This window comes from Salvelinus sp. IW2-2015, linkage group LG16 (genome assembly GCF_002910315.2).
Source record: "Salvelinus sp. IW2-2015 linkage group LG16, ASM291031v2, whole genome shotgun sequence".
In the NCBI taxonomy this organism is placed as follows: domain Eukaryota; kingdom Metazoa; phylum Chordata; class Actinopteri; order Salmoniformes; family Salmonidae; genus Salvelinus; species Salvelinus sp. IW2-2015.
The window spans coordinates 34,485,421-34,498,093 of record NC_036856.1 but is presented as its reverse complement, the minus strand read 5'-3'; the positions used below and the strand labels follow the sequence as shown (position 1 = coordinate 34,498,093).

General features: G+C 38.5%; 1 protein-coding gene across 1 annotated transcript; it reads right to left on the bottom strand.

Annotated features, from left to right (window-relative positions):
- Positions 1 to 387: 387 nt before the first annotated feature.
- LOC111975309 (calcium-activated chloride channel regulator 1) lies at positions 388 to 9,035 on the bottom strand. The gene is made up of 14 exons (XM_024003518.2): positions 8,789 to 9,035; positions 8,404 to 8,541; positions 7,382 to 7,532; positions 7,178 to 7,283; positions 5,530 to 5,689; positions 5,163 to 5,387; positions 4,757 to 4,981; positions 4,365 to 4,536; positions 4,151 to 4,257; positions 3,845 to 4,060; positions 3,378 to 3,648; positions 3,111 to 3,275; positions 2,469 to 2,702; positions 388 to 2,205 (listed from the first exon to the last, which is right to left on the bottom strand). Exons 1-14 carry the CDS (start codon positions 8,936 to 8,938, stop codon positions 1,793 to 1,795), a joined length of 2,733 nt encoding a protein of 910 aa, XP_023859286.1. The 5' UTR covers positions 8,939 to 9,035; the 3' UTR covers positions 388 to 1,792.
- Positions 9,036 to 12,673: the final 3,638 nt, after the last annotated feature.

Genomic DNA, 12,673 nt, shown 5'->3' with positions numbered 1-12,673 from the left:
TGTCTTAGCTAGTAGATCTAACTCAAAATAATAATAGTTTTTGTCCAACAAAAAATGTTCAGTTCCACATTGAAAAAAATATTGAGTTAGATTAAGTATAGTTCATGCACATTAATCCAGGGCCACCTCTACGGGGTGGCAAAGCCGGGCACATATAACTACGTGATTAAATGAATCAGGTAATTATTAACTCATTAACCTAGGGCATCATGGGAAAGTCTGGTTTTATTGAGTTTCTATTTTCCAAATTAACTCAAAAAAMATCAGAATATCGATTTTACAACAGTCACTACTTAATCAATTTCCTCTACAGTCTCATTCTGAACGTTGCATAATCCGTGAATCTGCACAATCCTGAGTCCCACCAATGAGTCCGTACCACACCAACTGAGTTGATTATTTATTTACAACAAGCTAAAATGATAATATTAGATACACATACACAAACATACAGTCTAGGCTATTGATTAGAATTTAGTACGATGAACCGGTCCCCAGCGGGCCAACACAATATGACACATTACACAAAATGGGGATTTAAAAAGAGAGAGAAAGAGAGAGTACACGAGAAAAATACACTAGGGTGCATTTGTCAGCTATGATTATTTTAACCCTAACCTTGCCGCGAACTGCCGCTCTCATGGGTCAGAATATAATGATGTAATTACGTGTTAAAGGTCTCCGATGGGGATCTCTGCGTGGACCGTTTCGGCTTCTCTGATGACGCACTTCTCTGGTTACAGGGTATGTAACTCTCTGGTTGTCCTCATGTCAGTGTCCTTTGTCTTAGTGGTCTGTTTCCTCGCCCTTGTTCTTAAAGGGGTATTTTGAGAACAGCCAGCCCTGTAGCTCAGGGCTCACAGCGTAGGAATGAAAGCAGTGTAGACACACGATTCGATGGAGATGGTGACCGGATTCATTTTATACAACTAACTCAGATCCAATTTAGACAACTCAGATCCAATTTAGACAACGAACTCAGATCCAATTTAGACAACTAACTTCACATTTCATCTTTACAAAACCATTCTCTTTGATCTGGACATTTTCCACACAACGTACAATATGCAAACATCCAGCATATACTAGGAAAACTCTTAAAGTTACAATGTTTTCGTTATAACATCGTCCTTTACCTTTTAATAACGTAACAAAAACGACATTCATTTTCCTATTCCATCTATCGTCATTACCACCATTGTGGCTGACGAAACCTTTTGTCCCAAAGTCCATTTATTGCATGTTAATGTTCTGAGGCCGGTTCTCCATAGTGAGAGGACAAAGGAATTGTGTCTGCTGCATTAGATTTACAATGGGCGTGAGGTGTCATAAACCCCCCCCCATATCCATACCTCTCGATCTCTTCCCCTCTGGTGGGTGTGAGAGATCTCTCTGTAGGTTTGTGGTCCACGGTAACCTGACCCGAGGAGGCCAGTCATGACATAATACACATTAATGTCAATCAATTTTATGATAAATCTTACATATTGTACCTTAACAGAACATGTTCTTCATTGTAAACACATAATGGTTAATACACAAACACAAAGCTTTAAAAGAGATCTTAAGAGAAACAGTCTAATCAATCTATTATAGCACAATCAATTTAATTTGGTTAGCTATGATCTCATTCTAACCTTTCAGCTATTTAAAAAACAAAGAATGGTAGATAAGATCATTTATTTCCCTCTACTTCATATGTTTTTTTTAGTGTTAATCAAAAACACAGGAAGGTTTGCTATGATTCAGTGCAATGAGCTGCAGCTACATTTACTCATCATCATCATTTGTTTTAAGCATGATTAACTCTCCTTGATTTAATTGAACACATTGTCACACTAGCAATCAGACAAGCCACCATGGTTACTGTGGTGACTGATATGACTATAGCAGTAATGTTCACACCAGCGCCTGATGTATCAGGCCCCCCAGGAGCATCAGTTGGAGAAGGAACAGGAGCTTTGGGAACAATCTTGGTCACTTGAATAATGTTGGATGTTTCAGATTTCAGGAAAGATTTGTCTTCTGCTTTTGCTGCAAAGAACAGAGTGGTGCCGTTTTTGATGACTGAGAAGAGAGTGAAAGAGAGCTTCTCTGGGGAGCCTGCCTTCTTTGGTGAGAGGTTGTATGTGACAAGATGAGCGGTACTGAAGTTCGATCTGAGTAGGTCCGAATCTTCACTAAAACGGATCTCATAGGCCGTTGCTGAAAAATAGAAATGGCAAGTAAATAAATGTAAATATACACCAAGACAGCACACTGATTATCTGATTGTTAGCATTTTGCACCCCATGTCATATGAAATTTAACGATTGGTGAAATACTGTACATGTCGGTGTTGCAGTGTTATTGTTTTTCATATTTTGTGAATATTAGGCCTACATTACAGATTTTAATCTAAGCAAAAAAGTCTGGAAATATATCCACAACTTGTTGTTGAGATGCTCATTATTTATACATTTTTGTACCTGTGCCTTGGTCCATGTCTTCCCCAGGTGCAGTCCAGGTGAGCAGCACTTTGTCTGCCTCTATCTCTGCATTCAGGTCTGTGATTTTGTTAGGGGGGAAATTTGGAGGGGGGACACCAGGTGGGAGACTGACTGAGAAGCTCTCTCCTATGGCTGTCCTGCTGAAGCTGCCCACATCAGCCTGCAGGTCGTCCTCACTGACTGGGGGCTTTGGGGGATTCATCACTACTTGCCCTAGGAAGACAAAGTCATCAAACGTATGAATGCATACCTATTCTTACAATCCCAACTCCCAAATCATACCCTTGATCCTTATAAGGCTCGTTGTTGAGAATAGGTATGGGTACTGATCCATCAAATTAAATATGTTTTGGTATATACATAATATGGTATCATCATTTTTATTTATTTAACCTTTATTTAACTAGGCAAGTCAGTTAAGAACAAATTCTTATTTAAAATGATGGCCTAGGAACAGTGGGTTAACTGCCTTGTTCAGGAGCAGAACAACAGATTTTTACCTTGTCAGCTCAGGGATTCAATCTAGCAACCTTTCGGTTACTAGCCCAACACTCCAACCACAAGGCTACCTGCCGCCAGTTCATGAATGAAAAACACAGTTTCAGATGGAATGTACTGTACCATTAACCACATATCCAGGTATGTAAAGTGCTCCACTGTGTCTCCTGAGGGAGAATCTGGCCATGCCATCATTGTTATGTACTTTCACTTTCAAGCTGTATTTTCCTGTTGTTAGTTTAGTGAAGTAACTGGAATAGATGCCATCATGTCTGAAAGCATCAGCACCTGAAAAAATAGGATTTCATCTTAAAACTTAAATAAATAATCGTTTTTGTAACACCTACTCCATTTTGGTTCTAAATCATATGTATTGTGGCTCTACATCACCTGCTCCATTATCTTGCAGTTTCAGCTCATGCTTGACTCCCCTATCAGACGTTAGTGTGGCCATCACATCTGCCAGAACCACTGGAACACCTTTCTGGTTGACCTCTGCATACACCAACATGGGTTTGCTGCCGTTGCTGGACAGTTGGCTCATGTGGGTTTTGACCATGACTGGTGATATAGCTTCGCTGACAGCATGACTTGTCACAGTCATTGACATAGATTGGGCGGCTGACTCTTTATTTAGTAGACTGTATTTCCACTTTCCAGTCTACAATTGTAAATAATATCATCACCATTCAATCTAGTGAAATTGTAGTAATGCATAATATGGTCCACATTGAACAACTGAAATGGCTAAATTAGTAACTTGTAGTAATGGGAAAAATAATACACACAACTATAATACATAAAAATATAACTTTTGAATCTAGCTGAACACATAAAATAAACACAACCAGACAGACCTCAGCAGTTCCTTCAATATCGAGCGTTAAAGTCTTAGCAGGAGCATCATGTTTGAAATGTGATGTGTCATAGGTCTGTGTCAAGGGGCTTAAAACAAGGATGTCAGGTGGACTTCTTTCATAGATAACTAAAAAGCTTGTCTTGTTTCCAATTGTCCTGTCAATGGATACAGATCCATTAAACCAACCAATCATATCCAATCCAGTGCTCTCAAGCTGTTGGAAAAAATGACAGATTATGTTCAAATATCTGAAAACACTTATAGTATATTATGTTTATCATAATTCCCTGCATCTTCATCTCACCTGGATTGTCTGCTTGGTCAGATTTCCATCAGATGTTGTGTGTGAAGTAAAAATATCCACAAGGTCATTGGAAACCACACCATCAGCAGCATTGTGATATTTACCACCTACAGCAGGAAGGATGATATTTAGGTAAAACATTTTAACAAGTAAGAAGGAATTTCAGATATAATTTAGAATGCATACTTATGAAAGATACTGCTCTCTGTGTTACCTGATATGTCTGACAATTCTTTTACTCCTATGTTTGCATTTGGCCCAAGAGTTATTGTGTGCACAGTTGCACCACTTTCTTTAACACGTTTTTGACAGTTGATACTTGATTCCCCATCAGTTAATAATATGATTTCATCTCCTCTTGCACCATCTCCATCTCCTCCAAGTACCTAATATAAGCATAATTGATTTATTGAAATGATATATTAATGTAATTTTAATGGGTTTCTTTCTAAATGTACTATATATGTGTATTCATGTGTCAAACGTTTTTGTCCAGATTGTTGCAGCACTATGTACCAGTATTATTTTAAGTGATCATTTAAAGCAATTTGCAATGTATTATATGAACGGTGCCAAATAAATATAGATTATGGGTATTGTATTTACCTCCAGACCTTTCTCAACACCTGCACAAATGTCTGTGCCTCCATTAGCTGATAGTGGCAGACTGCCTACAAGCTTATCTTTCGATGCTTTACCATCAATCAAAGTCAATGGTTCACGAATTGTAGCCGTAGCTGTAAATTGTACAATGCCAACATAAGCTTGGTCTTCAACAATCTTCTGTATGAAGAGTGTTGCCGCTTGTCTCAGGTTCAACATTCTAGAACCCTTTATAGGAAAAGAAAATATTAGCAAGCAGCAGTACAGTTAGACAAAAGCACAGACACACACACACACGTGCCTGGGCACAAACACCAATAACACCAGGAATTTGTGTTACCGTTGTCAGATTTTGAATTGTTTTTAGAAAATATGGTTTGATTTGAAAAATCAGTCCATAAAAACTTACTGCAGACATGCTTCCTGAAACATCAAGGACAAGACAGACAACCCTTTGCCGTCGCTGCACCACAGTGAATGTGGGTAGTATACTTGGTGGTGTTGGCACAACTGCCACACCGGCATCTACAGAAAGTGAGGTGATAACTTCCTCTACACCTCTGTTACCACACAGTCTGTTCTGGATGTTTGGAGCCTCAGTGTTGTGAGTTTCTTTTGTACAGAACTKTTTTACCTGTGCACACAACACAAACGTTTCTGTCATTAGTTTAAACGTATTTTCATTACAGTTAAAAATGGTAAGTTGAGCATTACAACTACATAACACATTGGGTAGAAATCAAGGTAGTTGAAAGGCTGTGTAGACTTATACTCACAGCACTAAGGCCTTGATTGTACATGATAGATGCAGAGGTTGTCTGTTGCGTGTCAGGATAGAATACACAGTCTTCGGTGTATAACCCAGTAACAGGGTCAGTGGTGCAGTCCTTTTGGTCACGTTTGTGGATGTACTTTCCTGTAATGTTTATGGTACATCTGAAAAATGTGAAATGAACATTAACAATAAATTGAATGTACAGTTAGGGTTGACTCCAAGTCTCAATAATTTAAGAAAAATAACTATTTAGTTGTTGGTAGATGCATGTCATAGTGGAAACTGAATGAAATGCTCATAAATAGACAATGGGCTATACAAATAAAGACAGTGACTAATCAATGTCTTCAGAAAGTACTCATTCCCCTTGACTTATTGCACATTTTGTTGTGTTACAGCCTGAATTCAAAATGGATTCCGTTGATTTGATGAAGTGAACACGTTTTTAGAAATGTTTGCACATTTATTGAAAATGACATACAGAAATATCTAATTTACATAAGTATTCACACCCCTGAGTCAATACATGTTAGAATCACCTTCGACAAGGATTACAGATGTGAGTCTCTAAGAGATTTGCACACCTGGATTGTACAATATTTGCATATTATTATTTTTTTAATTCTTCAAGCTCTGTCAAGTTGCATGTTGATCATTGCTAGACAGCCATTTTCATGTCTTGCCATAGATTTTCAAACCTATTTAAGTCAAAACTGTAACTTGGGCTCTCAGGAACATTCAATGTTGTCTTGGTAAGCAACTCCAGTGTATATTTGACCTTTTGTTTTAGGTTATTATCCTGCTGAAAGGTGAATTTATCTCCCAGTGTCTGTTGGAAAGGCGACTGAAGCAGGTTTTCTACTAGGATTTTGCCTGTGATTTGCTCTATTCCGTTTCATTGTATCCTAAAAAAAACTCCATTGCCGATGACAAGCAAATCCATAGCATGATGCAMCCACCACCATGCTTGAAAATATGAATAGTTGTACTCAGTGATTTGTTGTGTATGATTTGCCCCAATCATAACACTTTGTATTCAGGACATAAAGTTAATTTCTTTACCATATGTTTTATTTACTGGGTAAAACGCTAACGTTTCGGCATCACTGTACCTTCTTCAGGCCAACAGTTTACTTGCTGTTAGTCAGCACATCTACTAACTTTCTTTGGTGTGCGCCATGCTTTTCACTGGACATAGCAGACAATGAAAATGGGCAGGTACAGTTTAACTTGGACCTTTGCCATGTTCCGCAAACAATACGGAATCTATTGAAAATGTGTTTGATTTAAATGTTTTTTTCAAAGGCAACTTTTTAAACTCCTTGTTTTAGGGACAAATTATGACACTTAAAGGTGAATTCCACACCTTTTCAACCCATATTCATTATCTCCAGCACCATACAAGTTTCTACATATAAATAGAGCATTTCTATGATTGTGCTGAAAAAGATGAGGTCCTAAAAAAGTGCAATTTGATGATGCCTTCAAAAGTAAAACCAGTTATTTTCCTGCTCCCCGCATCACAGTGTATCTCGTAGTCTTTGAAATRAAATGGTTTTTTCACTACAGAATGTAGAAATGCGCCATGTTGGAATTCCCCTTTAACGGATACAATATGAAAATGGAATTGTATAAATGATAAAGATTACCTTGTTGCCTCGATTATGGAACCTGACAGGTAGAATGGTTTTTCTTCATTATATTCATCAAAAACTCCCCATCTTAGGTGTGCCCATTCATGGACAAAAACCTTACCTGGAAGTGAGTTTTAGAAGGAAAATTCAACAAATAGGATTTCTGTATTGGGTCTTGCACAGTAACAGGAGATAGAGTTTACGGCAGGTGACTCTAACCTCTGGGTCCATAGTATTTAGAGACATCATCCTTCAGCATGAAGTCAGGAGTCAAATGAATGTACCGGCCCTCAGATCCACATTCACCATACTGCAGAGTGTAAGGCTGATCTCCATGTAATTTATTTGGCTCATCAATTATTATATTGGCCTATAACAGAGACAATGCAAATTATTAACAAAATAACGAGTTTTACCATAATACTTCAAAGTGTTTGTAATTACTAGAAAAAGCTTATACTTTAGAATTTTGCAAAGATGATACCATGCCGATTTACATTCTGACTACCCGGTCTAGTTATATATTGATATTTTTGGACAAATGCCCATTTTTGTCAAATTTTCCCCTTAACTAAAACAGTTTATTGTATGTCTTCCTTGTTGTATTTTAACAATTACGGTTGAGGTTACTATTACAGTTGCCTGGATATAGCCTTTAGCCGTGGTATATTGGCCATATACCACAAACCCCCAAAGTGCCTTATTGCTATTATATACTAGTTACCAACGTAATTAGAGCAGTAAAAATACATGTTATGTCATACCCATGGTATAGGGTCTAATATACCATAGCTGTCAGCCAATCAGCATTCAGGGCTCGAACCACCCAGTTTATAACTGGAAATCTACACTACATGGTCAAAAGTATGTGGACGAACTGACTTATTGAAAAGATAGCATCCTATGACGGTGCCACACTGAAAGTCACTGAGCTCTTCAGTAGGGACATTCTACTGCCAATGTTTGTCTATGGAGATTGCATTTCTGTGTGCTCGATTTTATACACCTGTCAGCAACGGGTGTGGCTGAAAGACCTGAATCCACTAATTTGAATGGGTGTCCACATACTATTGTAGGGTGTGGTGTATCTTCCTATGAATTAATGATTTAAATAATTGTAATGATGAGGAATCAAAAGCTAATAGAATGTCAATCAGGATTGTTCTCTGTCATTGGTGGATGACTTCAACTGAGCACAAAGGACTCCAACATCATGTGCATGTTTTAGATTCTCTCAGTACCTTATCGTAGACCTCCGTCTTTGCTCTGGAGTAATTTCCTTTATTCCAATTAGGTGGCACTAATATTGCGACTTCCTTGAAATATAAATGTTTCTTTGTTGCATCGAGTAGATTTCTGGAGGCTTCTTTAATCATTTCCTGAAGTAACAAATGAAATAGAATAAAACAAAAGCTTTGGTGTCTAATTGAATGTTTTGGTTTACTTTCATTATTAGTTAAACAATCACAGCATGCCTGTCCTATGGTTAGATACAGCGTTTGAATTTCAACATCAAAAACAGCAATATCCTACATTCAACATCACTCTCAATAACATTCAAAATATCCTAAAATATATATTACCTGTTGAGTGGGGAAATAATGTTTTTTGTCATTAATTTATTACCTGGATTTGTGTGATGAGCACTGGGTCCTCAGGCACCTTAGGGTTAATAGCAATCAGAATGTCAGTGTATCCATTTCCAGTCAGCTTGATCCCAAATGTAGATCCTGACAGGTAAACCAGCAGCAACACAGCAGCTGCTTTAGAGGCCATGGTGACTCAGTGATGTTTGGGAAGGATCTGTGATCTGCCAGTTATATTAGCAGAGATAGCAGAGGGTGGAAATAAACAGAGAATTGCCCATAATTCTGTAAATCAGATGTCATTGAGACAGATGCCCTTATCACATGCCCTTATCACATGCCCAGTGTTATTGAGAAGCCACAAGTGCTGATTCACCAAGAACTGTATTTCAGGGAAGGGTGGTAGTGTTACGGAAGAAAACAATAAATATATATACACACACTACCGTTCAAAAGTTTGTGGTCACTTAGAAATGTCCTTGTTTTTGAAAGAAAAGCACATTTATTGTCCATTAAAATAACATCAACTTGATCAGAAATACAGTGTAGACATTGTCAATGTTGTAAATGACTATTGTAGCTGGAAACGGCTGATATTTTATGGAATATCTACATAGGCCTATTATCAGCAACCATCACTCCTGTGTTCCAATGGCACGTTGTGTTAGCTAATCTAAGTTTATCATTTTAAAAGGCTAATTGATCATTAGAAAACCCTTTTGCAATTATGTTAGCACAGCTGAAAACTGTTGTTCTGATTAAAGAAGCAATAAAACTGGCCTTCTTTAGACTAGTTGAGTATCTGCAGCATCAGCATTTGTGGGTTCAATTACAGGCTCAAAATGGCCAGAAGCAAAGATCTTTCTTCTGAAACTCGTCAGTCTATTCTTGTTCTGAGAAATGAAGGCTATTCCATGTGAGAAATTACCAAGAAACTGAAGATCTCGTACAAAGCTGTGTACTACTCCCTTCACAGAACAGCGCAAACTGGCTCTAACCAGAATAAAAAGAGGAGTGGGAGGCCCTGGTGCACAACTGAGCAAGAGGACAAGTACATTAGAGTGTCTAGTTTGAGAAACAGACGCCTCAAAAGTCCTCAACTGGCAGCTTCATTAAATAGTACCCGCAAAACACCAGTCTCAACGTCAACAGTGAAGAGGCAATTCCGGGATGCTGGCCTTCTAGGCAGAGTTGCGAAGAAAAAGCCGTATCCTAGACTGGCCAATAAAAATAAAAGATTAAGATGGGCAAAAGAACATAGARACTGGAAATTAATTGGACAGATGAATTTAAGTTTGAGGTGTTCGGATCACAAAGAAGAACATTCGTGAGASACAGAAAAAATGTAAAGATGCTGGAGGAGTGCTTGACGCCATCTTGAGGCAATGTGATTGTCTGGGGGTGCTTTGGTGGTGGTAAAGTGGAAGATTTGTAGAGGGTAAAAGGGATATTGAAGAAGGAAGGCTGTCACTCCATTTTGCACCGCCACCCCATACCCTATGGACGGCGCACACCTGGCACTCATCATTACGCACACCTGGTAATCATTATGATTCACACCTGAACTCCATTACCTTCATAATTTCCTCCCCTTTATATGTCACTCTCCCATGTTCACTCACCAGTTGGTATTGTTCTTGTGTATCGGCGTTCTGCCTATGTTAGTATCGTGTTCTTAGTTTTGTTGTTTTATTAAAACGTTTCACCTGCATCTGCTTCCGACTCACCGCCCCATCATTACAGAATCCAAGTTTCTTTATWGTCATAGAATATACTACATTTGTCTGGGAAACCTGAGACAGTGATAGTGACAGTAGTCCTTTTAAAACCATGATTCTTGTAAGTCACAAAGAAGTATGAAATTGCATTCTGTTATGCATGTTCACAACACTGCTCTGTATTAGTATCTGACCTCTGTTCCATCATGATTCTATGATTATAGACACATTTTCATTGTTTATCTCTGAGCACAGAAGCAGGGATGGTGCATATCACATCAAGTTGATGAGGCAGTTTTAAAGGGAAAATCTGGGATTCGAAAAACAACAAGCGGTCAACCAGCTGCTTGTTTTGGTAAACAGCTGACGGATGGGACTAGAGAAATTTGATCAAATCTCAAATTCATAGACAAAGCTCTGAATAACCATGTTTTGAAGCTAAAGTGTTTTATATTTTTAACAAACAATGAAGTTGAACAAAGCTCATAACTGATAWGTTATATTATTCAAGAATTAWTGGATATAAATGGTCATTCAATGAAAAGTTAAAAAATGTATGTCTCAATCTGTGGCTGCCCCTTTAAAACCTGCTGTTTTCTGTGTAATGGTACCCACAACTTTCAGCTTGAACTCTACCAGGAAGTCCACTAGACTAACATTGTTACATGTTTATTGCTCCAGTAAATGTACTTATCTTTTATTATTCTGACATGATCCATCAGCAAGGAATTTCCCTTCCACTGTAATGATCATTATGTCATTCTTGATGAGACTGTGAGATTGTTGCTGATGACTGGGATGAATGCAGGATTTTCAGGAAAATAACAAGACACCCTCTTTTTGACTGATAACGGATATAAGGCCATGTACGTCATAGGCCTATCTGGCCTATATGATTATGATGGTCATAATGCTTCTTGACAGTGTCATAAAGTGTATTTTCTTAGTGCAAGTAAAGTGCAACATGATGGTCATAATGCTTCTTGACAGTGTCATAATGTGTATTTTTCTTAGTCCAGGTAAGGGTGTGTTCGTAAATTCAATCTGGAGTGACAGAGTGCGCTCAGAGTGTGCTCAGGGCGTTCATAAAATCAGAGCATTGTCAGATTGTCCATTCCTGTATTCAGAGCGTTTTGCTCTCAGTGCGTTCAGAGCGCACACTGGACGCTCTGGCCAAGGAGTAGGGTTGATCCGAGTGTTCTGACTTCACAACGGCAGTCAAGCACTCAAGCTAACTGGCTAACGTTAGATAGCTTGCAAGCTACTTCCAGACACAAATGAAAGAACATCTCACTCTGAGCATTTTACTCCCCCTAGCAGAGCTGGTTAGGCTGTTTTCATGTTATCTAGAGAATTGGTGACTAACTGTGCTGCTGGCAACAATCTAATTACGCTTTTTTTGCCGATGTTTACTGACACTGGCCATATTCAACTGGTGTTGAGCGTTTATAAATTCATCAGTTATTCTGCACTCTGGCACACTCAGACGAGAGTGCTCTAAAATTGGAGTAGATAGAGTGAATTTARGAACGCATCCTAAAGTGACCCAGAATTTTGTAGTTATTCTTTTTAACCTATAATTAACTAGGCAAGTCAGTTAAGAACAAATTCTTATTTACAATTACGGCCTAGCCCGGCCAAACTCTAACCCGGACGACGCTGGGCCAATTGTGCACCACCCTATGGGACTCCCAATCACGGCCGGTTGTGATACAACCTGGAATTGAACCAGGGTCTATAGTGACGCCTCTAGCACTGAGATGCAGTGCCTTAGACCGCTGCTCCACTCGGGAGCCTTCTAGCCTACTTATGGTCATAATGCTTCTTGACAGTGTCATAAAGTGCATTTTCTTGCTCCAAGTAAAGTGACACAAGATGGTCATAATGCTTCATGACAGCATCATAAAGTGTATCTTCCGCAAATGATTTAAAATATGATGAAAACGACATGACTATAAAGAATTCCTTACAAAAAAAAGATTTAAGAAACAAACCATCAAATGAAAGGAAACTTCTTGGCAGGGAACACAATTATTTGAATCGATGTGGGTTTTGGCACTTATGTAGGTGTCATAACCAGCCATAAAATAACGCAATATAACACAATAACGCAATATAACACAACATGTGTAAATGTATGTGTCATGACAGTGGTTTGACTACTTGATACTGGGTGTCAAGTAAAATGCTACCGAAATATGTATCAA